This window comes from Coturnix japonica, unplaced genomic scaffold (genome assembly GCF_054131305.1).
Source record: "Coturnix japonica strain WE unplaced genomic scaffold, WE-NBRP24 Scf120, whole genome shotgun sequence".
Classification (NCBI taxonomy): domain Eukaryota; kingdom Metazoa; phylum Chordata; class Aves; order Galliformes; family Phasianidae; genus Coturnix; species Coturnix japonica.
Genome location: NW_028189023.1, coordinates 23,845 through 50,000, shown reverse-complemented (window position 1 = coordinate 50,000; position 26,156 = coordinate 23,845). Strand labels below are relative to the sequence as shown.

The following is a 26,156-nucleotide window of genomic DNA, read 5'->3' as shown; positions in this document are numbered from 1 at the left end:
GACATTGGGGTATTGGGGTGACCTTAATAGGACCCAGATGTTGGGGACATGCCTATGGGGTTCTCAATGGGATCCCGATGTTGAGGACACCCCTATGGGGTCCTCAATGGGAGCCAGATGTTAAGGACACCCCAATGAGGTCCTCAATGGGATCCAGATGTTGAGGGACATTGGGGTATTGGGGTGACCTTAATAGGACCCAGATGTTGGGGACATGCCTATGGGGTCCTCAATGGGATCCAGATGTTGGGGACACCACAATGGGGTCCTCAATGGGATCCAGATGTTGAGGACACCCCTATGGGGTCCTCAATGGGATCCAGATGTTGGGGACACCCCTATGGGGTCCTCAATGGGATCCAGATGTTGGGGACACCCCAATTAGGTCCTTAATGGGACCCAGATATATGGGGTCATCCCAATGTCCTCAGTGGGATCCAGATGTTGGGGGCACCCCAACGATGTCCTCAATGGGATCCAGATGTTGGGGACACCCCTATGGGGTCCTCAATGGGATCCAGATGTTGGGGACACTCCTATGGGGTCCTCAATGGGATCCAGATGTTAAGGACACTCCAATTAGGTCCTTAATGGGATCCAGATGTTGAGGACAACCGAACTAGGTCCTCAATGGGATCCAGATGTTGAGGGACACACCTATGGGGTCCTCAATGGGATCCAGATGTTGGGGTCACCCCAATGATGTCCTCAATGGGATCCACATGTTGGGGACACCCCTATGAGGTCCTTAATGGGACCCAGATATATGGGGTCATCCCAATGTCCTCAATGGGATCCAGATGTTGGGGACACCCCTATGGGGTCCTCAATGGGATCCAGATGTTGGGGACACCCCTATGGGGTCCTCAATGGGATCCAGATGTTGAGGACACCCCTATGGGGTCCTCAATGGGATCCAGATGTTGAGGGACACCCCTATGGGGTCCTCAATGGGATCCAGATGTTGGGGGCACCCCAATGAGGCCCTCAATGGGACCCAGATATATGGGGTCATCCCAATGTCCTCAATGGGGCCCAGATGTTGAGGACACTCCTATGGTGCCATCAGTGGGATCCAGATGTTGAGGACACCCCTATGAGATCCTCAATGGGACCCAGATATATGGGGTCATCCCAATGTCCTCAGTGGGATCCAGATGTTGGGGACACCCCAACAATGTCCTCAATGGGATCCAGATGTTGGGGACACCCCTATGGGGTCCTCAATGGGACCCAGATGTTGGGGACACTCCAATGATGCCCTTAATGGGACCCAGATATATGGGGTCATCCCAATGTCCTCAATGGGATCCAGATGTTCAGGACACCCCTATGAGGTCCTCCATGGGATCCAGATGTTGGGGACACCCCAAAGATGCCCTCAATGGGATCCAGATGTTGGGGTCCTCAATGGGATCCAGATGTTGGGGACACCCCAATGAGATCCTCAATGGGATCCAGATGTTGGGGTCCTCAATGGGATCCAGATGTTGGGGACACCCCAATGAGATCCTCAATGGGATCCAGATGTTGGGGACACCCCAACAAGATCCTCAATGGGATCCAGATGTTGGGGACACTCCAATTAGGTCCTTAATGGGACCCCGATATATGGGGTCATCCCAATGTCCTCAATGGGATCCAGATGTTGAGGGACATTGGGGTATTGGGGTGACCTTAATAGGACCCAGATGCTGGTGAAATGCCTATGGGGTCCTCAATGGGATCCAGATGTTGGGGACACCCAAATTAGGTCCTTAATGGGACCCAGATATATGGGGTCATCCCAATGTCCTCAGTGGGATCCAGATGTTGCGGACACCCCTACGAGGTCCTCCATGGGGTCCAGATGTTGAGGACAACCGAACTAGGTCCTCAATGGGATCCAGATGTTGGGGTCACCCCCAATGCGGTCCTCGATGGGATCCAGATGTTGAGGGACATTGGGGTATTGGGGTGACCTTAATAGGACCCAGATGTTGGGGACACGCCTATGGGGTCCTCAATGGGATCCAGATGTTGAGGGACATTGGGGTATTGGGGTGACCTTAATAGGACCCAGATGTTGGGGACACCCCTATGGGGTCCTCAATGGGATCCAGATGTTGGGGACACCCCAATGAGATCCTCAATGGGATCCAGATGTTGGGGACACTCCAATTAGGTCCTTAATGGGACCCAGATATATGGGGTCATCCCAATGTCCTCAATGGGATCCAGATGTTTGGGGACACCCCAATGCGGTCCTCAATTGGATCCAGATGTTGGGGACACCCCTATGGGGTCCTCAATGGGATCCAGATGTTGGGGACACCCCAATTAGGTCCTTAATGGGACCCAGATATATGGGGTCATCCCAATGTCCTCAGTGGGATCCAGATGTTGCGGACACCCCTATGAGGTCCTCCATGGGGTCCAGATGTTGAGGACACCCTAATGAGGTCCTCAATGGGATCCAGATGTTGGGGACACCCCAATGATTCCCTCAATGGGATCCAGATGTTGAGGTCACCCTAATGAGGTCCTTAATGGGACCCTGATATATGGGGTCATCCTAATGTCCTCAATGGGATCCAGATGTTGGGGACACTCCTTTGATGCCCTCATTGGGATCCAGATGTTGGGGACACCTCAATTAGGCCTTCAATAGGATCCAGATGTTGAGGACACCCCAATTAGCTCCTCAATGGGATCCAGATATATCGGGTCATCCCAGTGTCCTCAATGGGATCCAGATGTTGGGGACACCCCAACGAGTTCCTCAATTGGATCCAGATGTTGAGGTCACCCCAATGATGCCCTCAATGGGATCCAGATGTTGGGGATCATCCCAATAAGGTCCTCAATAGGACCCATATATTTGGCGTCCCCCCTTTCCCCCCCCCCCCCACATTGTCCCCACGTCCGTCTGTCCGTCCGTCAGGGTTGGGGCCACAGTGTGCGAGGACGGGGCTGGGGGCGTGTAGGGGGCGGGGGCTCACACGCGTGTGCAAATATGTGTGCAAGAGCCGCGCACACGCGTGTGCTGCGGTGGCTGTGGGGCTTTGGGGGGCGGTGATAGTGGGCAAAGTGGGGGGGGGGGGGGGATAAAGGGGAGAAGGGGAGTGGGCCGTGCCCCGGGACGGGCGTGCGTTGCACACGCGTGTGCCCCGGGGGGGGGCCCTGAAGAGCAGCACCCACCTGTGCCGGGTTCACACTCCTCCAGGTCCTCGTCATCACTTGGGCACTCGGCTGAGGCCACCAGGAGGTCGTCCGTGTTCTATTGGGGGGGGGGACGTAATACACAACAGTGGGTCAGCCCCGTGGGGGCAGCAGTGATGTGGACCCCCCCCCCCCAAGGACATTGGTGTCCCTGGGTCCCCCCCCCTTGGTGACACCAATGACATTGGGACCCCCCCCTTGGTGACACCAATAGGGATGGGGACAGCAGTGATGTGGGACCCCCCCCCCCCAAGGACATTGGTGTCCCTGGGTCCCCCCCCCTTGGTGACACCAGTGGGGTTGGGGGCAGCAGTGACATTGGGACCCCCCCCCCCAAGGACATTGGTGTCCCTGGGTCCCCCCCCCTTGGTGACACCAATGACATTGGGACCCCCCCCCTTGGTGACACCAATGACATTGGGACCCCCCCCCTTGGTGACACCAATGGGTTTGGGGTCAGCACTGATGTGGGACCGCCCCCTTGTTGACAACAATGACATTGGGACCCCCCCCTTGGTGACACCAATGGGGTTGGGGGCAGCAGTGATGTGGGACCCCCCCTTGGTGACACCAGTGGGGTTGAGTGAGCCTGGGTACCCCCCCCCCAGGGGACATTGGTGTCCCTGGGTCCCCCCCCCCCCCTTGGTGACACCAATAGGGATGGGGACAGCAGTGATGTGGGACCCCCCCCTTGGTGACAACAATGGGGTTGGGGGCAGCAGTGATGTGGGACCCCCCCCCTTGGTGACACCAATAGGGTTGGGGGCAGCAGTGATGTGGGACCCCCCCCCCCTTGGTGACACCAATGACATTGGGACCCCCCCTTGGTGACACCAATAGGGATGGGGACAGCAGTGATGTGAGACCCCCCCCCCTTGGTGACACCAGTGGGGTTGGGGTCAACAGTGATGTGGGACCCCCCCCCTTGGTGACACCAATGGGGTTGAGTGAGCCTGGGTACCCCCCCCCAGGGGACATTGGTGTCCCTGGGACCCCCCCCCTTGGTGACACCAATGGGGTTGGGGGCAGCAGTGATGTGGGACCCCCCCACACCTATAAACGACCCCCCATCTCCCCCATCCCCATCCCCACCTATAAACAACCCCATCTCCCAACCCCCCCCCCCCATAGACGACACCCCATTCCCCCCTCCCCACCTATAGAAGACCCCCCCCCATAGAAGCCCCCCCCCCCCATTTAACACCCCCCCCCCCCCATTTACCTGTGCCACGGTGTCCCTCAACGTGGGTGACCTCCCCCTCCTGGTGGTGGTGGTGGCCATGGTGGTGGTGGTCTCCATGATGGTGGTGGCCATATCGGGGGGGGCCGCCGTCGCCGGACCGGGAGGAGCCGCTGGTGGTGGGGGGGGGTCCCCAACTAAACGTAGGTCACCTTCAGCCCTCACCCTTGGGTGCCCTTCGGCCGCCAACGCCAACACCTTCAACCCGTTGTAATAGAGACCCGAGAGCTGACCCTGGAACGGACGCCCACGATCGCGGCCGCCGACGCGAACCGATGCCTGGCTGTTAAAGATGGTCAGCTGGCGGCCTGGGGGGGGGAATAAGGGGGGTTAATTGGGGGGTTAATGGGGTTGGGGGGGTTTAATGGGATTGGGGGGTTTAATGGGGTTGGGGGGGTTTAATGGGGTTTGGGGGGTTTAATGGGGTTCGGGGGGTTTAATGGGGTTTAATGGGGTTGGGGGGGCTGGGGGGTTTAATGGGGGTTAGGGGGCATGGGGGGGGATGGGGGGATGGGGGTGAGGGGGGGGATGGTGAGGGGGGGGATGGGGGGTAAAGGGGGGGGGATTAGGGGTGATGGGGGGATGGGGGGTGAGGGGGGGCTGTTAAAGATGGTCAGCTGGCGGCCTGGGGGGGGAATAAGGGGAGGTTAATGGGGTTGGGGGGGGTTAATGGGGTTTAATGGGGTTGGGGGGGCTGGGGGACAAGGGGGGAATGGGGGTAAGGGGGGGGCTGTTAAAGATGGTCAGCTGGCGGCCTGGGGGGGGAATAGGGGGGTTAATGGGGTTGGGGGGGTTTAATGGGGTTGGGGGGTTTAATGGGTTTGGGGGGGTATAATGGGGTTGGGGGGTTTAATGGGGTTGGGGGGGTGGAGGGGATGGGGGGTAAGGGGGGGGCTGTTAAAGATGGTCAGCTGGCGGCGTGGGGGGGGGGAATACGGAGGGGTTAATGGGGTTGGGGGGTTAATGGGGGTAAAAGGGGGTGGGGAGGGGGTGGGAGGCACCCAATGAACCCAAAGGGGAGCCTGAAATGGGGGTGGGGGGTGAGGGCAGGGGGATGGGGGGCAAAGGGGGGATGGAGGGTTAGGGTGGGGGAAGGGGGGGAAGGGATGGGGGGCAAGGGGGGTGAAATGGGGGTGGGGGGCACCCAATGAAGGCAAAGGGAAGCCTGAAATGGGGGTGGGGGGTGAGGGGAGGGGGATGGGGGACAAGGGAGGAGGGATGGGGGGCGAGGGGATGGGGATCAGGGGTGAGGGGGGTGATGGGGGGCAAGGGGGGGGATGGAGGGTGAGGGGGGGATAAGGGGTGTGGGGGGGTGATGGGGGACAAGGGGGGGGATGGTGAGGGAGGTGATGGGGGTGCGGGTGGGGATGGGGGGTGAGGGGGGGGGCTGTTAAAGATGGTCAGCTGGCGGCCTGGGGGGGGGAATAGGGGGGTTAATGGGGTTTGGGGGGGTTAATTGGGGGGTTAATGGGGTTGGGGGGGTTTAATGGGGTTGGGGGGGCTGAGGGGGTAAGAGGATGGGGGTGGGGATGGGGGGGATGGGGGGGGATTTAATGTGGTTGGGGGGTTTGGGGGGTTTAATGGGGTTGGGGGGGTTTAATGGGGTTTAATGGGGTTGGGGGAGCTGGGGGGGGGGCTAAGAGGATGGGGGTGGGGATGGGGGGGGATGGGGGGATTTAATGGGTCTGGGGGGGTTTAATGGGTTTGGGGGGGTATAATGGGGTTGGGGGGGTTTAATGGGGTTGGGGGGTTAATGGGGTTGGGGGGGTTAATGGGGTTGGGGAGCGATGGGGGGTGAGGGGGGGCTGTTAAAGATGGTCAGCTGGCGGCCTGGGGGGGGAATAAGGGGGGTTAATGGGGTTGGGGGGGGGTTTAATGGGGTTTAATGGGGTTGGGGGGGTTTAATGGGGTTGGGGGGGTTAATGGGGTTGGGGAGGTTTAATGGGGTATAATGGGGTTGGGGGGGTTTAATGGGGGTTAGGGGGCATGGGGGGCAAGGGGGGAATGGGGGGTGAGGAGGGGGCTGTTAAAGATGGTCAGCTGGCGGCCTGGGGGGGGGAATAGGGGGGGTTAATGGGGTTTGGGGGGGGTTAATGGGGTTTAATGGGGTTGGGGGGGGCACCCAATGAACCCAAAGGGGAGCCTGAAATGGGGGTGGGGGGTGAGGGGGAGATGGGGGTCAAAGGGGGGGGATAGGGGGTGAGGGGGGGATGGTGATGGGGGGGATGGTGAGGGAGGGGATGGGGGGTGAGGGGGGGGGGCTGTTGAAGATGGTCAGCTGGTGGCCTGGGGGGGGGATAGGGGGGGTTAATGGGGTTTGGGGGGGTTAATGGGGTTTAATGGGGTTGGGGGGTTTAATGGGGTTGGGGGGTCGAGGTTGGGGGGTAAAAGGGGGTGGGAGGGGGTGGGGGGCAACCAATGAACGCAAAGGGGAGCCTGAAATGGGGGTGGGGGGTGAGGGCAGGGGGATGGGGGGCAAAGGGGGGATGGAGGGTTAGGGTGGGGGAAGGGGGGGAAGGGATGGGGGGCAAGGGGGTGAAATGGGGGTGGGGGGCACCCAATGAAGACAAGGGGAAGCCTGAAATGGGGCTGGGGGGTGAGGGGGGGATGGTAATGGAGGGGATGGGGGTTAAGGGGGGGCTGTTGAAGATGGTCAGCTGGTGGCCTGGGGGGGGAAATAGGGGGGGGTTAATGGAGTTGGGGGGGTTTTAATGGGGGTAAAAGGGGGTGGGGAGGGGGTGGGAGGCACCCAATGAACCCAAAGGGGAGCCTGAAATGGGGGTGGGGGGCAAGGGGGGGATGGGGGGTGAGGGGATGGGGGGTGGAGGGGGGATCGGGGGTGAGGAGGGGGGATCAGGGGTGGGGGGGTGGATGGTGAGGGAGGGGATGGGGATGGGGGGCAAGGGAGGGGGAATGGGGGGCGAGGGGATGGGGATCAGGGGTGGGGGGACGATGGGGGGTGAAGGGGGGGGGATGGAGGGTGAGGGGGGGGATGGTAATGGAGGGGATGGGGGGGCTGGGGGGGTAAAAGGGGGTGGGGAGGGGGACAACCAATGAACCCAAAGGGGAGCCAGAAATGGGGGTGGGGGGTGAGGGTAGGGGCATGGGGGGCGAGGGGAGGGGGGGGGATAAGGGGATGGGGGAGGGGAGCACCCAATAAAAACAATGGGGAGCCCGAAATGGGGGTGAGGGGTGAGGGAATACTAAATAGGGGTGGCTGAACCCAAAATGGGGACCCAAAAGGGGTTGGGGTGATGGGAATCCTAAATAGGGTTTGAGGAACCCAAAATGAGCCCTAAAATGGGGTTGGGATGATGGGAATCCTAAATAGGGTTCGCTGACCCCAAAAGGGGACCCAAAATGGGGTTGGGATGATGGGGATCCTAAATAGGGGTCGCTGAACCCAAAATGGGCCCCAAAAGGCAATGGGGTAGATGGGATCCTAAATAGGGGTGGCTGAACCCAAAATGGGACCCCATATGGGGTTGGGGTGATGGGAATCCTAGATAGGGTTTGAGGAACCCCAAATGAGCCCCCAAATGGGGTTGGGATGATGGGGATCCTAAATAGGGGTCGCTAAACCCAAAATGGGCCCCAAAAAGGCAATGGGGCAGATGGGATCCTAAATAGGAGTGTCTGAACCCAAAATGGGGTCCCATATGGGGTTGGGATGATGGGAATCCCAAATAGGGCTCAGTGAACCTAAAAGGGGCCCCAAAATGGGGTTGGGATGATGGGGATCCTAAATAGGGGTCACTGAACCCAAAATGGGCCCCAAAAGGCATTGGGGCAGAGGGGATCCTAAATAGGGGTGTCTGAACACAAAATGGGGTCTCATATGGGGTTGGGGTGATGAGGATCCTAAATAGGGGTCACTGACCCCAAAAGGGGCCCCAAAAGGCAATGGGGCAGAGGGGATCCTAAATAGGGGTGGCTGAACACAAAATGGGGTCTCATATGGGGTTGGGGTGATGGGAATCCCAAATAGGGTTTGAGGAACCCAAAATGGGCCCCAAAATGGGGTTGGGATGATGGGAATCCCAAATAGGGCTTGAGGAACCCAAAATGAGCCCCAAAATGGGGTTGGGATGATGGGGATCCTAAATAGGGGTCACTGAACCCAAAATGGGCCCCAAAAGGCAATGGGGCAGATGGGATCCTAAATAGGGGTGGCTGAACACAAAATGGGGCCCCATATGGGGTTGGGATGATGGGGATCCTAAATAGGGTTTGAGGAACCCAAAATGAGCCCCAAAATGGGGTTGGGATGATGGGGATCCTAAATAGGGGTCACTGACCCCAAAAAAGGACCCAAAATGGGGTTGAGATGATGGGAATCCCAAATAGGGGTCACTGAACCCAAAATGGGCCCCAAAAGGCAATGGGGCAGATAGGATCCTAAATAGGGGTGGCTGAACACAAAATGGGACCCCATATGGGGTTGGGGTGATGGGAATCCTAAATAGGGCTTGAGGAACCCAAAATGGGCCCCAAAAAGGCAATGGGGCAGAGGGGATCCTAAATAGGGGTGGCTGAACACAAAATGGGGTCCCATATGGGGTTGGGGTGATGGGAATCCCAAATAGGGTTTGAGGAACCCCAAATGAGCCCCAAAATGGGGTTGGGATGATGGGGATCCTAAATAGGAGTCGCTGAACCCAAAAGGGACCCCAAAAGGCAATGGGGCAGATGGGATCCTAAATAGGGGTGGCTGAACACAAAATGGGGTCCCATATGGAGTTGGGGTGATGGGAATCCCAAATAGGGTTTGAGGAACCCCAAATGAGCCCCAAAATGGGGTTGAGATGATGGGAATCCCAAACAGAGATCAGTGACCCCAAAATGGGCCCCCATATGAGGTTGGGATGATGGGGATCCTAAATAGAGGTCACTGACCCCAAAATGGGCCCCAAAAGGCAATGGGGCAGATGGGATCCTAAATAGGGGTGGCTGAACACAAAATGGGGTCTCATATGGGGTTGGGGTGATGGGAATCCTAAATAGGGGTCGCTGAACCCAAAATGGGCCCCAAAATGGGGTTGAGATGATGGGAATCCCAAATAGGGGTCACTGAACCCAAAATGAGCCCCAAAAGGCAATGGGGCAGATGGGATCCTAAATAGGGGTGGCTGAACACAAAATGGGGTCTCATATGGGGTTGGGGTGATGGGAATCCCAAATAGGGTTTGAGGAACCCAAAATGAGCCCCAAAATGGGGTTGGGATGATGGGAATCCCAAATAGGGGTCACTGAACCCAAAAGGGGCCCCAAAATGGGGTTGGGATGATGGGGATCCTAAACAGGGCTCAGTGAACCCAAAATGAGCCCCAAAATGAGTTTGGGATTATGGGAATCCTAAATAGGGGTCGCTGAACCCAAAATGGGACCCAAAATGGGGTTGAGATGATGGGAATCCCAAATAGAGGTCGCTAAACCCAAAATGGGCCCCAAAAAGGCAATGGGGCAGAGGGGATCCTAAATAGGGGTGGCTGAACACAAAATGGGGTCTCATACGGGGTTGGGGTGATGGGAACCCCAAATAGGGCTCGGTAAACCTAAAAGGGGCCCCAAAATGGGGTTGGGAAGACGGGGATCCTAAATACGGGTCGCTGAACCCAAAATGGGCCCCAAAAGGCAATGGGGTAGATGGGATCCTAAATAGGAGTGTCTGAACACAAAATGGAACCCCATATGGGGTTGGGGTGATGGGAATCCTAGATAGGGTTTGAGGAACCCCAAATGAGCCCCCAAATGGGGTTGGGATGATGGGAATCCTAAATAGGGGTCGCTGAACCCAAAATGGGCCCCAAAAATGCAATGGGGCAAATGGGATCCTAACTAGGGGTGGCTGAACCCAAAATGGGATCCCATATGGGGTTGGGGTGATGGGAATCCTAAATAGGGTTTGAGGAACCCAAAATGGGCCCCAAAAGGCAATGGGGCAGAGGGGATCCTAAATAGGGGTGGCTGAACCCAAAATGGAACCCCATATGGGGTTGGGGTGATGGGAATCCCAAATAGGGGTCGCTGAACCCAAAAGGGGCCCCAAAAGGCAATGGGGCAGATGGGATCCTAAATAGGGGTGTCTGAACCCAAAATGGGGTCCCATACGGAGTTGGGGTGATGGGAATCCCAAATAGGGCTCAGTGAACCTAAAAGGGGACCCAAAATGGGGTTGGGATGATGGGAATCCCAAATAGTGCTCACTGAACCCAAAATGGGCCGCAAAAAGCAATGGGGCAGATGGGATCCTAAATAGGGGTGGCTGAACCCAAAATGGGGCCCCATATGGGGTTGGGATGATGGGAATCCTAAATAGGGGTTGCTGAACCCAAAAGGGGCCCCAAAAGGCAATGGGGTAGATGGGATCCTAAATAGGGGTGGCTGAACCCAAAATGGGCCCCAAAATGGGGTTGGGATGATGGGGACCCTAAATAGGGGTCACTGACCCCAAAAGGGGCCCCAAAATGGGGTTGAGATGATGGGCATCCCAAATAGGGGTCGCTGAACCCAAAATGGGCCCCAAAAGGCAATGGGGTAGATTGGATCCTAAATAGGAGTGTCTGAACCCAAAATGGGACCCCATATGGGGTTGGGGTGATGGGAATCCCAAATAGGGCTTGAGGAACCCAAAATGAGCCCCAAAATGGGGTTGGGATGATGGGGATCCTAAATAGTGCTCATTGACCCCAAAATGGGCCTCGAAATGGGGTTGAGATGATGGGGACCCTAAATAGGGGTCACTGACCCCAAAAGGGGACCCAAAATGGGGTTGAGATGATGGGAATCCCAAATAGGGGTCGCTAAACCCAAAATGGGCCCCAAAAAGCAATGGGGCAGAGGGGATCCTAAATAGGAGTGTCTGAACCCAAAATGGGGTCCCATATGGAGTTGGGGTGATGGGAATCCCAAATAGGGTTTGAGGAACCCCAAATGAGCCCCAAAATTGGGTTGGGATGATGGGGATCCTAAATAGGGGTCACTGACCCCAAAAGGGGCCCCAAAATGGGGTTGGGGTGATGGGAATCCCAAATAGGGGTGGCCGAACCCAAAATGGGCCCCCAAAAGGCAATGGGGCAGATGGGATCCTAAATAGAGCTCAAGGAACCCAAAATGGGACCCCATATGGGGTTGGGGTGATGGGAATCCTAAATAGGGCTTGAGGAACCCAAAATGAGCCCCAAAATGGGGTTGGGATGATGGGAATCCCAAATAGGGGTCGCTGAACCCAAAAGGGGCCCAAAAAATGCAATGGGGCAGATGGAATCCTAAATAGGAGTGTCTGAACCCAAAATGGGACCCCATATGGGGTTGAGGTGATGGGAATCCTAAATAGGGCTTGAGGAACCCAAAATGAGCCCCAAAATGGGGTTGGGATGATGGAAATCCTAAATAGGGGTCACTGACCCCAAAAGGGGACCCAAAATGGGGTTGGGATGATGGGTATCCCAAATAGGGGTCGCTGAACCCAAAATGGGCCCCAAAAGGCAATGGGGCAGATGGGATCCTAAATAGGGGTGACTGAACCCAAAATGGAACCCCATATGGGATTGGGGTGATGGGAATCCCAAATAGGGTTTGAGGAACCCAAAATGGGCCCCAAAATGGGGTTGGGATGATGGGAATCCCAAATAGGGTTTGAGGGACCCAAAATGAGCCCCAAAATGGGGTTGAGATGATGGGGATCCTAAATAGGGGTCGCTGAACCCAAAAGGGGCCCCAAAAGGCAATGGGGCAGAGGGGATCCTAAATAGGGGAGGCTGAACTGAAAATGGGGTCCCATATGGGGTTGGGGTTGGGGTGATGGGAATCCTAAATAGGGCTTGAGGAACCCAAAATGAGCCCCCAAATGGGGTTGGGATAATGGGAATCCCAAACAGGGGTCGCTGAACCCAAAAGGGGCCCCAAAAAGCAATGGGGCAGATGGGATCCTAAATAGGAGTGTCTGAACCCAAAATGGGGTCCCATATGGGGTTGGGGTGATGGGAATCCTAAATAGGGCTTGAGGAACCCAAAATGAGCCTCAAAATGGGGTTGGGATGATGGGGATCCCAAATAGTGCTCATTGACCCCAAAATGGGCCCTCATATGGAGATGGGATAATGGGAATCCCAAATAGAGGTCGCTGAACCCAAAATGGGCCCCAAAAAGGCAATGGGGTAGATTGGATCCTAAATAGGAGTGTCTGAACCCAAAATGGAACCCCATATGGGGTTGGGGTGATGGGAATCCCAAATAGGGCTCAGTGAACCTAAAAGGGGCCCCAAAATGGGGTTGGGATGATGGGGATCCCAAATAGTGCTCACTGAACCCAAAATGAGCCCCAAAAGACAATGGGGCAGATGGGATCCTAAATAGGGGTGGCTGAACACAAAATGGGGCCCCATATGGGGTTGGGGTGATGGGAATCCCAAATAGGGCTCAGGGACCCTAAAAGGGGACCCAAAATGGGGTTGGGATGATGGGGATCCTAAATAGGGGTCACTGAACCCAAAATGGGCCTCAAAATGGGGTTGAGATGATGGGGATCCTAAATAGGGGTCGCTGAACCCAAAAGGGGCCCCAAAAGGCAATGGGGCAGAGGGGATCCTAAATAGGGGTGGCTGAACCCAAAATAGGACCCCATATGGGGTTGGGATGATGGGAATCCCAAATAGGGGTCGCTGAACCCAAAAGGGGCCCCAAAAAGGCAATGGGGCAGAGGACATCCTAACTAGGGGTGGCTGAACGCAAAATGGGGTCCAATATGGGGTTGGGGTGATGGGAATCCTAAATAGGGCTCAGTGAACCTAAAAGGGGACCCAAAATGGGGTTGGGATGATGGGGATCCTAAATTGGGGTCACTGACCCCAAAAGGGGCCCGAAAAGGCAATGGGGCAGATGGGATCCTAAATAGGGGTGGCTGAACACAAAATGGGGTCTCATATGGGGTTGGGGTGATGGGAATCCCAAATAGGGTTTGAGGAACCCCAAATGAGCCCCAAAATGGGGTTGGGATGATGGGGATCCTAAATAGGGGTCACTGAACCCAAAAGGGGGACCCAAAATGGGGTTGAGATGATGGGAACCCCAAATATTGCCTGCTGACCCCAAATTGGGCCCCAAAATGGCAGTGATGTGGGGTGGGAACCCCAAATAGTGCTCAGTGACCCCAAAAGGGGCCCCCAAAATGGGGTTGGGATGATGGGGATCCCAAATGGGGCCCCAAAAAGGCAATGGGATGATGGGAACCCCAAATAGGGCTCAGTGACCCTAAAAGAGGCCCCAAAATGGGGTTGGGATGATGGGGATCCTAAAAGGGGCCCCAAAATGGATTTGGAATGATGAGAGTCCCAAATAGGGCCTGCTGACCCCAAAAGGGTCCCCAAAATGGTGATGAGGGGTGGTGGGAACCCCAAATGATGCTCAGTGATCCTAAAATGGGCCCCAAAATGGGGTTGGCATGATGGGGATCCAAAATTGGACCCCAAAAAGGCAACGGGATGTTGGGAACCCCAAATAGGGCTCAGTGACCCCAAAAGGGGCCCCAAAATGAGGTTGGGATGATGGGAACCCCAAAATGGGCCCCAAAAAGGTAATGGGATGATGGGAATCCCAAATAGGGACCCAAAATGGGGTTGGGATGATGGGAACCCCAAATAGGGCTCAATGACCCCAAAGGCTCCCCCATATGACCCAAATAGGCCCCAAAATGGGGTTAGGATGATGGGGATCCCAAATAGGGCTTAGTGACCCCAAAATAGGCCCCCAAAATGGGGTTGGGATGATGGGAACCCCAAATGGGACCCCAAAAAGGCAATGGGATGATAGGGATCCCAAATGATGTTCAGTGACCCCAAAATGGGGTTGGGATGATGGGGATCCCAAATAGAGCTAAATGACCCCTAAATGGGCCCCAAAATGGGGTTGGGATGATGGGGATCCCAAATTGGGCCCCAAAAAGGGGTTGGGATGACCCCAATACTGCTCAGTGACCCCAAAAGGGTCCCCATATGACCCAAAATGGACCCCAAAATGGGGTTGGGATGATGGGAACCCCAAATAGAGCTAAATGACCCCTAAATGGGCCCCAAAATGGGGTTGGGATGATGGGGATCCCAAATTGGACCCCAAAAAGGCAATGGGATGATGGGGATCCCAAATAGTGCTCAGTGACCCCAAAATGGGATTGGGATGATGGGAACCCCAAATAGAGCTAAATGACCCCAAAATAGGACCCTAAATGGGGTTGGGATGATGGGGATCCCAAATAGTGACCCCAAAAGGGCAATGGGATGATGGGAACCCCAAATAGGGCCCCAAAATGGGGTTGGGATGATGGGGACCCCAAATAGAGCTAGAAGACCCCAAAATGGGATTGGGATGATGGGGATCCCAAATGATGTTCAGTGACCCCAAAGGTGCCCCCATATGACCCAAAATAGACCCCAAAATGGGGCTGGGATGATGGGGACCCCAAATAGAGCTAAATGACCCCAAAACGGGCCCCAAAATGGGGTTGGGATGATGGGAATCCCAAATAGGGCTTAGTGACCCCAAAAGGGGCCCCAACTTTGGGATGGGATAATGGGGATCCAAAAAGGGGACACAAAATGGGGTTGGGATGATGGGGATCCCAAATAGGGCTCAGTGACCCCAAAATAGGCCCCAAAATGGGGTTGGGATGATGGGGATCCCAAATAAGTGCTCAGTGACCCCAAAACGGGCCCCAAAATGGGGTTGGGATGATGGGGATCCCAAATAGTGACCCCAAAAGGGCAATGGGATGATGGGAACCCCAAATAGAGCCCCAAAATGGGGTTGGGATGATGGGGACCCCAAATAGAGCTAGAAGACCCCAAAATGGGATTGGGATGATGGGGATCCCAAATGATGTTCAGTGACCCCAAAATAAGCCCCCATATGACCCAAAATAGGCCCCAAAATGGGGTTGGGATGATGGGGATCCCAAATAGAGCTCAGTGACCCCAAAATAGGCCCCAAAATGGGGTTGGGATGATGGGGATCCCAAATGGGGCTCAGTGACCCCAAAAGGGGCCCCAAAATGGGGTTGGGATGATGGGGATCCCAAATAGGGCTCAGTGACCCCAAAATGGGCCCCAAAATGGGGTTGGGATGATGGAAACCCCAAATTGGGCCCCAAAAAGGGGTTGGGATGACCCCAATACTGCTCAGTGACCCCAAAAGGGCCCCCATATGACCCAAAATGGACCCCAAAATGGGGTTGGGATGATGGGGATCCCAAATGGGACCCCAAAAAGGAAACAGGATTATGGGGACCCCAAATAGGGCTCAGTGACCCCAAAAGGGGCCCCAAAATGGGGTTGGGATGATGGGAACCCCAAAATGGGCCCCAAAATGGGGTTGGGATGATGGGGATCCCAAATAGGGCTCAGTGACCCCAAAATAAGCCCCAAAATGGAGTTGGGATGATGGGAACCCCAAATAGGGCTCAGTGACCCCAAAAGGGACCCCAAAATGGGGTTGGGACGATGGGGATCCCAAATAGGACCCCAAAAAGGTAATGGGATGATGGGAACCCCAAATAGGGCTCAGTGACCCCAAAATGGGCCCCAAAATGGGGTTAGGATGATGGGAACCCCAAATTGGGCCCCAAAAAGGGGTTGGGATGACCCCAATACTGCTCAGTGACCCCAAAAGGGCCCCCATATGACCCAAAATGGACCTCAAAATGGGGTTGGGATGATGGGGATCCCAAATTGGACCCCAAAAAGGCAACGGGATGATGGGGATCCCAAATAGGGCCCCAAAATGGGGCTGAGATGATGGGGACCCCAAATAGGGCTCAGTGACCCCTAAATGGGCCCCCAAATGGGATTGGGATGATGGGAACCCCAAAACGGGCCCCAAAATGGGGTTGGGATGATGGGAACCCCAAATAGAGCTAAATGACCCCAAAATGGGCCCCAAAATGGGGTTGGGATGATGGGGATCCCAAATAGGGCTCAGTGACCCCAAAATGGGCCTCAAAATGGGGTTGGGATGATGGGGATCCCAAATAGGGCATAGTGACCCCAAAAGGGGCCCGAACTTTGGGATGGGATAATGGGGATCCAAAAAGGGGACCCAAAATGGGGTTGGGATGACGGGGATCCTAAATAGTGACCCCAAAAGGGCAATGGGATGATGGGAACCCCAAATAGGGCTCAGTGACCCCAAAAGGGGCCCCAAAATGAGGTTGGGATGATGGGAACCCCAAATAGAGCTAGAAGACCCCAAAATGGGATTGGGATGATGGGGATCCCAAATTGGACCCCAAAAAGGCAACGGGATGATGGGGATCCCAAATAGGGCTCAGTGACCCCAAAATGGGTCCCAAAATGGGGTTGGGATAATGGGAATCCCAAATAGGGCTCAGTGACCCCAAAATGGGCCTCAAAATGGGGTTGGGATGATGGGAACCCCAAAACAGGCCCTAAAATGGGGTTGGGGTGATGGGGATCCCAAATAGGGCTCAGTGACCCCAAAATGGGCCTCAAAATGGGGTTGGGATGATGGGGATCCCAAATAGGGCTCAGTGACCCCAAAACGGGCCCCAAAATGGGGTTGGGATGATGGGGATCCCAAATAGGGCTCAGTGACCCCAAAAGTGACCCCAAAACGTCGGCGGTGCTGCTGGTTGTGTTTGCACGAGGGCTCATTTTGGGCTCAGATCGGGCACTTTTGGGGCCCTACTTGGGTTGAAGGGGGGGCACGCGACGCGCTTGTGCAAGGCCCATCCTTGTGCAAACTCCATCCTTGTGCAAACTCCATCCTTGTGCAAACTCCATCCTTGTGCAAACACCATCCTTGTGCAAACACCATCATCCTGCCATCCTCCTTGCACACCCCACTGTGCACACACACGGTGACCCTAAGTCCTTGTGCACCATCTTCTTGCACACGCATTGCACTATTGTGTGAATAGCTGTGCGATCACCATCATCGTGCAAACACCATCCTTGTGCAAACACCATCATCCTGACACCCTCCTTGCACACCCCACTGTGCACACACACACGGTGACCCTCAGTCCTTGTGCGCCATCTTCTTGCACACTCGTTGCACTATTGTGTGGATAGTCGTGCGATCACCATCCTAGTGCAATCGCCATCCTCGTGCAAACACCATCCTCGTGCAATCGCCATCCTCGTGCAAACACCATCATCCTGACACTCTCCTTGTACACCCCACTGTGCACACACAGAGCGACCCTCAGTCCTTGTGCGCCATCTTCTTGCACACGCATTGCACTATTGTGTGAATAGCTGTGCGATCACCATCCCCGTGCACTCACAATCGTTGTGCAAGCACCCACACGATGACGCTCGGCCCTTGTGCACCATCTTCTTGCACTATTGTGAGCCCTTTCACACGTTGCACCAACAACACACTTTACCTGGGCACACGTGGTTTTGCACGATTCCCTTGCACACTACCATCCTCGTGCACTCACCACCCCTGTGCACTCACAATCCTTGTGCAAACCGCCTGCTCTTCTTGCACAGCTTCTTGCACAATCCATCCTCGTGCTTGCACGACTATCGGTCACACTCACCCCCCTCTCACCCCTGTGCTTCTATTCGTGCACTCACACGCTTGTTCCACTCACCTGTACTATAAACCCTTGCACACCTTTGCTTCTTGTTTGTGCACTCACACACTTGTGCACACATGTGCTCGTGCATGTCACACCTGTGCACACTCATGTTCCTGTGTTCTCACACACGTGTGCACTCACACTTGTGTGACACCCACCCACTCTCAACCCTCAGCTCCTTGATTGTGCACTGACACACTTGTGCACTCATGTGGTTGTGCACATCACACCGTTGCACACTTATATCCTTGTCACACCTTTGCACACACGCGTGCACTCACATGAGAACTCACACGTGTGTGCCATCTCACACTCACCTCTCAGCTCGGTTGTGCAACCACACAATCGTGCACTCTTGTGTTTGTGCATATCACACCGTTGCACACGTGTTCCCGTCACACCTTTGCACACACACGTGCACTTACACATATGTGACACCCACCCCTCTGCTCCTTGCACACATGTGCCGCTCTCACCCATGTTCTCCTTGCACTCACATGTGCTCACACTCACGTGCTCACACTCATGCACTCTTTTGCTCGTGCACATCACATCATTGCACACACATGTCCCTGCCACACATTTGCACACGCATTTGCACACACACATGCACTCACACGTGTGTGACACTCACCCCTCTGCTCCTTGCACACACATGTGCTCCTTACACACTCTCGTGCTCGTGCACATCACATCGTTGCACACACGTGTCCCTGTCATACCTTTGCACTCACATGAGCACTCACATGTGTGACACCCACCCCTTGTCCTCCTTGCACACACGTGTGCTCACACTCGTGCACATCAAACCATTGCACACTCATGTGCTCCTTGCACACTCGTGTGCTCACGCTCATGCATTCTCGTGCTTGAGCACATCACATCATTGCACACTCATGTCCCTGCCATACAATTACACACACACTTACACTCAAACATGACACTCACCCATCTGCTCCTTGCACACACATGTGCTCCTTACACACTTATGTGCTCACACTTGTGCGCTCTTGTGGTTGCACTCTTGTGCTTGTGCACATCACATCGTTGCACACTCATGTCCCTGTCACACAATTGCACTCACACGAGCACTCACACGTGTGACACTTACCCCTCTGCTCATTGCACACACATGTGCTCCTTGCACACTCATGTGCTCTTTGCACACTCATGTGATCACATTCATGCACTCTCGTGCTCGTGCACATCACATTGTTGCTCAAACTTGTGTACTCTTGTGCTCGTGCACATCACATCATTGCACGCACGTGTGCACACAAATTAGCAGTCACACGTGTGTAACACCCACCCCTCTGGTCCTTGCACACACGTGTGCTCACACTCATGTGCTCATACTCATGCACTCCTGTGCTTGTGCACATCACACCGTTGCACACTCATGTCCCTGTCACACATTTGCACACACGATTGCACTCACACGTGTGCGACACTCACCCCTCTGCTCCTTGCACGCACATGTGCTCCTTACACACTTATTTGCTCACACTCATGCACTCGTGCTTGTGCGCATCACATCATTGCACACACATGTCCCTGTCACACATTTGCACACACGCGTGTACTCCCATGTATGTGACACCCACACCTCTGCTCCTCGCACACACACAAGCTCCTTGCACACTCATGTGCTCATACTCATGTGATCACACTTGTGCAATCATGTGCTTGCACACATCACACCCTTGCACACTCATGTTTCTTTCACACATTTGCACACACACGTGCACTCACACGTGAGTGACACTCACCCTGCTGCTCCTCGCACACACACGAGCTCCTTGCACACTCATGTGCTCATACTCATGTGCTCACACTCGTGCGCTCTCTTGCTCGTGCACACCACACCCTTGCACACTCATGTCCCTCTCACACCTTTACACACATGTGTGCACGCACACGTATGACACTCACCCCTCTGGTCCTTGCACACACATGTGCTCACACTCATGTGCTCACACTCATGCACTCTTGTGGTTTTGCACATCACACCTTTGCACACACATAAACACTCACATGTGTGACACTCATTCCTCTGCTCCTTGCACACTCATGTGCTCCTTGCACACTTATGTGCTTACACTCATGTACTCTCGTGGCTGTGCACATCACACCTTTGCACACATGTGTGCACACACATGTATGTGACACCCACCCCTCTGCTCCATGCACACTCACGTGCTCCTTGCACACTCATGTGCTCCTTACACACTTAAGTGCTTACACTCGTGCACTCTTCCGGTTGTTCGCATCACAACTTTGCACACACGTGTGCACACACATTAGCACTCACACGTGTGTGACACCCACCCCTTGTGCTCCTCGCACACATGCGTGCTCCTTGCACACTCATGTGCTCAAGCTCGTGCACTCTCATGCTTGTACACATCACATCGTTGCACATGCTTGTCCCTATCACACCTTTGCACACACATGAGCACTCACACGTATGACACTCACCCCGCTGCTCCTTGCACACGCGTGTGCTCACAATCATGTACTCACACTCATGTGCTCACACTCGTGCACTCTCGTGCTCGTGCACATCACATCATTGCACACACAAGTGCACACACACATGCAGTCACACGTGTGTAACACCCACCCCTCTGGTCCTTGCACACACTTGTGCTCACACTCGTGCACTCTCGTGTTTGTGCGCATCACATCATTGCACACACGTGTCCCTGCCACACATTTGCACACACGTTTGCACTCACACGTGTGCAACACCCACCCCTCAGCTCCTTACACACTCACGTGCTCCTTGCACATTTATGTGCTCACACTCGTGTGCTCTTGTGCTCGTGCACATCACACTCTTGCACTCTCATATCCCTGTCGCGCCTTTGCACAAACACTTGTGTTCTCAGACAGGGCACTTGCGTCACACACGCGTGTGCCACACACCCACACTCACCCCTCAACTCTTTGCGTGTGCACTCACACACTCGTGCACATAACACCGTTGCACACTTGTGTCCCTGTCACACCTTCGCACACTCACATGCTCACACTCGTGCACTCACACGCGTGTGCTTTGGGACCGGGGGTGCCTTTATGGGGTTTTAGCGGATTTATGGGGGTTTACAGCGCGGTGTGGGGGGGACATGGGGGGATTGTGGGGGTCCCTATAACTAAATGGGGGGGGGTCTCGGGGTGAGGGGGGGGGGACACCACTGGGACACAGTCACGTGACACCGTGGGGGTGGGGGGGATCACAGGACAACTCAGTCACGTGACCCCCCCCCTTTATGTCCCAGCCTTGTCCCCATGGGCTGTAATTAACGAGGGGCTCTGTAATTAACGGGGGGGCTCTGTAATTAACGGGGGGGGGGTCTCGTTAGGGCGACGCTAACGAGTTACCTTTGTCGAGTAGCCATTCATCGACTACCCGACCCAGCCGATAAGGGATTCGCTGCCTGGCAATCGCCAGCCGCTCGCTATCCGCGCTGCCTTGAAGAGGAGAAGAGGGTTATAGGGCTTTTGGGGGGGGGGATATGGGGTATTTTGGGGGGGTATTGGGGTATTTTGGGGGGTATTGGGGTATTTTGGGGTGTTATGGGGGGGATATGGGGGTATTTGGGGTTGTTAGGGGGGGATATGGGGGGATATGGGGGGCTGGTGTGGTGACAGCAGGAGGGGGACTGTGGGGATGGGGGTGTTGGTGTAAATGGGTGTCACCATAATGGTGAGTGTTGGTGTCAAAGTGATGTGACACAATCATGGTGAGTACACAACTGTGGTGACACTGTTGGTGTCAATGGGTGTGAGGTGTGAGTACACCACTATGGTGACAGTGTTGGTGTAATGGGTGTCAGTGTGACACCACTGTAGTGATAGTGTTGGTGTAAATGGGTGTGAGCTGGCACTTGGAGTGTCAGTGTGACACCATCATTGGTGATAGTGTTGGTGTCAATGGGTGTGAGGTGTGAGTACACCACTATGGTGACAGTGTTGGTGTCAATGGGTGTCAGTGTGACACCATCGTGGTGACAGTGTTGGTGTCAATAAGTGTGAGGTGGCACCTGGTGTGTAAGTATGACACTATTGTGGTCAGTGTTGGTGTAAATGGGTGTGAGGTGGCACATAGAGTGTCAGTGTGACACCATCATGGTGAGTACACCACTGTGGTGATAGTGTTGGTGTCAATGGGTGTGAGGTGTGAGTACACCACTATGGTGACAGTGTTGGTGTCTATGGGTGTCAGTGCGACACCACTGTGGTGAGTGTTGGTGTCAATGGGTGTGAGGTGGCACCTGGTGTGTAAGTATGACACCATCATTGTGGTCAGTGTTGGTGTCAATGGGTGTGAGCTGGCACATAGAGTGTCAGTGTGACACCATCATAGTGATTACACCACTGCGGTGATAGTGTTGGTGTCAATGGGCATCAGTGTGACACCATCGTGGTCAGTGTTGGTGTCAATGGGTGTGAGGTGTGAGTACACCACTGTAGTGATAGTGTTGGTGTCAATGGGTGTGAGGTGGCACCTGGTGTGTAAGTGTGACACCATCGTGGTGAGTGTTGGTGTAAATGGGAGTGAGGTGGCACTTGGTGTGTCAGTGTGACACCATCATAGTGAGTGTTGGTGTCAATGGGTGTGAGGTGTGAGTACACAACTGTGGTGATAGTGTTGGTGTCTATGGGTGTGAAGTGTCAGTGTGACACCATTGTGGTCAGTGTTGGTGTCAATGGGTGTGAGCTGGCACATAAGAGTGTCAGTGTGACACCATAATGGTGAGTACACAACTGTGGTGACAGTGTTGGTGTCAACTGGCATCAGTGTGACACCATCGTGGTAAGTGTTGGTGTCAATGGGTGTGAGGTGTGAGTACACCACTATGGTGACAGTGTTGGTGTCTATGGGTGTCAGTGCGACACCATTGTGGTGAGTGTTGGTGTCAATGGGTGTGAGGTGGCACCTGGTGTGTAAGTGTGACACCATTGTGGTCAGTGTTGGTGTAAATGGGTGTGAGGTGGCACATAGAGTGTCAGTGTGACACCATAATGGTGAGTACACAACGGTGGTGATAGTGTTGGTGTCAATGGGTGTGAAGTGTCAGTGTGACACCATTGTGGTCAGTGTTGGTGTAAATGGGTGTGAGGTGGCACATAGAGTGTCAGTGTGACACCATAATGGTGAGTACACAACGGTGGTGATAGTGTTGGTGTCAATGGGTGTGAAGTGTCAGTGTGACACCATTGTGGTCAGTGTTGGTGTAAATGGGTGTGAGGTGGCACATAGAGTGTCAGTGTGACACGATCACAGTGAGTGTTGGTGTCAATGGGTGTGAGGTGTGAGTACACCACTATGGTGACAGTGTTGGTGTCTATGGGTGTGAAGTGTCAGTGTGACACCATTGTGGTCAGTGTTGGTGTCAATGGGTGTGAGCTGGCACATAAGAGTGTCAGTGTGACACCATAATGGTGAGTACACAACTGTGGTGACAGTGTTGGTGTCAATTGGCATCAGTGTGACACCATCGTGGTGATAGTGTTGGTGTCAATGGGTGTGAGGTGGCACTTGGAGTGTCAGTGTGACACCATTGTGGTAAGTGTTGGTGTCAATGGGTGTGAGGTGTGAGTACACCACTGTGGTGATAGTGTTGGTGTCAATGGGTGTGAGGTGGCACCTGGTGTGTAAGTGTGACACCATTGTGGTCAGTGTTGGTGTAAATGGGAGTGAGGTGGCACATAGAGTGTCAGTGTGACACCATAGTGGTGAGTACACAACTGTTGTGATAGTGTTGGTGTCAATGGGTGTGAGGTGGCACATAGAGTGTCAGTGTGACACCATCGTGGTGAGTACACCACTGTGTTGTTGGTGTCAATGGGTGTGAGGTGTGAGCACACCACTGTGGTGATAGTGATGGTGTCAATGGGTGTGCGACACCATTGTGGTGAGTGTTGGTGTCAATGGGAGTGAGGTGGCACCTGGTGTGTAAGTGTGACACCATTGTGGTGATAGTGTTGGTGTCAATGGGTGTGAGGTGTGAGTACACCACTGTAGTGATAGTGTTGGTGTCAGTGGGTGTCAGTGTGACACCATCGTGGTAAGTGTTGGTGTCAATGGGTGTGAGGTGTGAGTACACCACTGCAGTGATGATAGTGTTGGTGTCAATGGGTGTGAGGAGACACATGGAGAGTCACCATTGGTGTCACCATGACACCACCATGACACTATTAGTGTCACCATTACACCACCATGACACTATTAGTGTCACTATTACACCACCGTGACACTATTAGTGTCACTATTACACCACCGTGACACTATTAGTGTCACCATTACACCACTGTGACACTATTGGTGTCACCATTACACCACCGTGACACTATTAGTGTCACTATTACACCACCGTGACACTATTAGTGTCACCATTACACCACCGTGACACTATTAGTGTCACTATTACACCACCGTGACACTATTAGTGTCACCACGTCACCCCACTGCTGTCACCACCCCACCAGCCATGGGGGGGATATAGGGGATATAGGGGATATAGGGGATATAGGGGATATAGGGGATATAGGGTTGGATTTGGGGTCGTTTATGCGGCCTTTAATGGGGCGTTATGGGGGTCTCATTAGCATGGGGGGGCTCATTAGCATATGGTGGCTCATTTGCATATGGGGGGCTCATTTGCATTGGGGGGCTCATTTGCATGTGGGGGCTCATTAGCATACGGGTGGCTCATTTGCATATGGGGGGCTCATTAGCATGGGGGTGCCTCGTTAGCATGGGGGGTGGGGGGCTCGTTAGCGTGGGGGTCCTCATTAGACTTTAATAGGATGGGAGGGGGCTCGCAGGTCTATAGGAATCTATAGGGGATCTATAGGGTGGGGGGATATGGGGCACCGTGTGGGGCTGCAGGGGGATATAGGGGCTGCTGAGGGAGTGTCCATAGGGCTGTGGTTGCTATAGGGGAGATATAGGGTGCTGTGGGGGGGTGGCTATATGGGTGTGCCATATGGGTGCTATAGGGTGTGCTCTGGGTGCTATATGGGTGCTATAGGGTGTGGTCTGGGTGTTATATGGGTGCTATAGGGTGTGCTATGGGCGCTATAGGGTCTGCTGTGGGTACAATATGGGCACTATAGGGTGTGCTCTGGGTGTTATGGTCTGCTCTGGGTGCTATATGGGTGCTATAGGGTCTGCTCTGGGCGCTATATGGGTGCTATAGGGTCTGCTATGGGTGTTATATGGGGGCTATAGGGTCTGCTATGGGCACTATAGGGTCTGCTGTGGGTGCTATATGGGTGCTATAGGGTCTGCTCTGGGTGTTATATGGGGGCTATAGGGTCTGCTATGGGCGCTATAGGGTCTGCTGTGGGTGCTATATGGGTGCTATAGGGTCTGCTCTGGGTGTTATATGGGGGCTATAGGGTCTGCTATGGGCACTATAGGGTGTGCTCTGGGTGCTATATGGGCGCTATAGGATCTGCTCTGGGTGCTATATGGGCGCTATAGGATCTGTTATAGATGCTATATGGGCGCTATAGGATCTGCTATGGGTGTTATATGGGCACTATAGGGTCTGCTATGGGCGCTATAGGGTCTGCTGTAGGTGCTATATGGGTGCTATAAGGTGTGCTCTCGGTGTTATATGGGTGTTATAGGGTCTGCTCTGGGAGCTATATGGGCACTATAGGATCTGTTATAGATGCTATATGGGTGCTATAGGGTCTGTTATAGATGCCATATGGGCACTATAGGGTCTGTTATAGATGCTATATGGGCGCTATAGGGTCTGCTATGGGTGCTATATGGGCGCTATAGGGTCTGCTATGGGTGCTATATGGGCACTATAGGGTGTGCTCTGGGTGCTATATGGGCACTATAGGGTCTGTTATAGATGCTATATGGGCGCTATAGGGTCTGCTATGGGTGCTATATGGGCGCTATAGGATCTGTTATAGATGCTATATGGGCGCTATAGGGTCTGCTACGGGTGCTATAGGGTCTGCTATGGGTGCTATAGGGTCTGCTGTAGGTGCTATATGGGTGCTATAAGGTGTGCTCTCGGTGTTATATGGGTGTTATAGGGTCTGCTCTGGGTGCTATATGGGCACTATAGGGTCTGTTATAGA

General features: G+C 54.4%; 1 protein-coding gene across 10 annotated transcripts in view; it reads right to left on the bottom strand.

Annotated features, from left to right (window-relative positions):
* The window catches only part of LOC107307326 (neurexin-2-beta-like), a 62,133-nt gene that overhangs the window by 19,213 nt on the left and 16,764 nt on the right, over positions 1-26,156 (bottom strand). For 7 of the 10 annotated variants that reach the window (XM_085535409.1, XM_085535408.1, XM_085535411.1 and 4 more), the window contains exons 4-6: positions 21,426-21,515; positions 4,424-4,749; positions 3,181-3,259 (exon numbers count right to left, since the gene is read on the bottom strand). In XM_085535409.1, coding sequence (XP_085391535.1) covers positions 3,181-3,259; positions 4,424-4,749; positions 21,426-21,515 — 495 coding nt within the window. The remainder of the gene's footprint in view (positions 1-3,180; positions 3,260-4,423; positions 4,750-21,425; positions 21,516-26,156) is intronic. The other 3 variants (XM_085535410.1, XM_085535412.1, XM_085535417.1) reach the window with 1 other exon arrangement.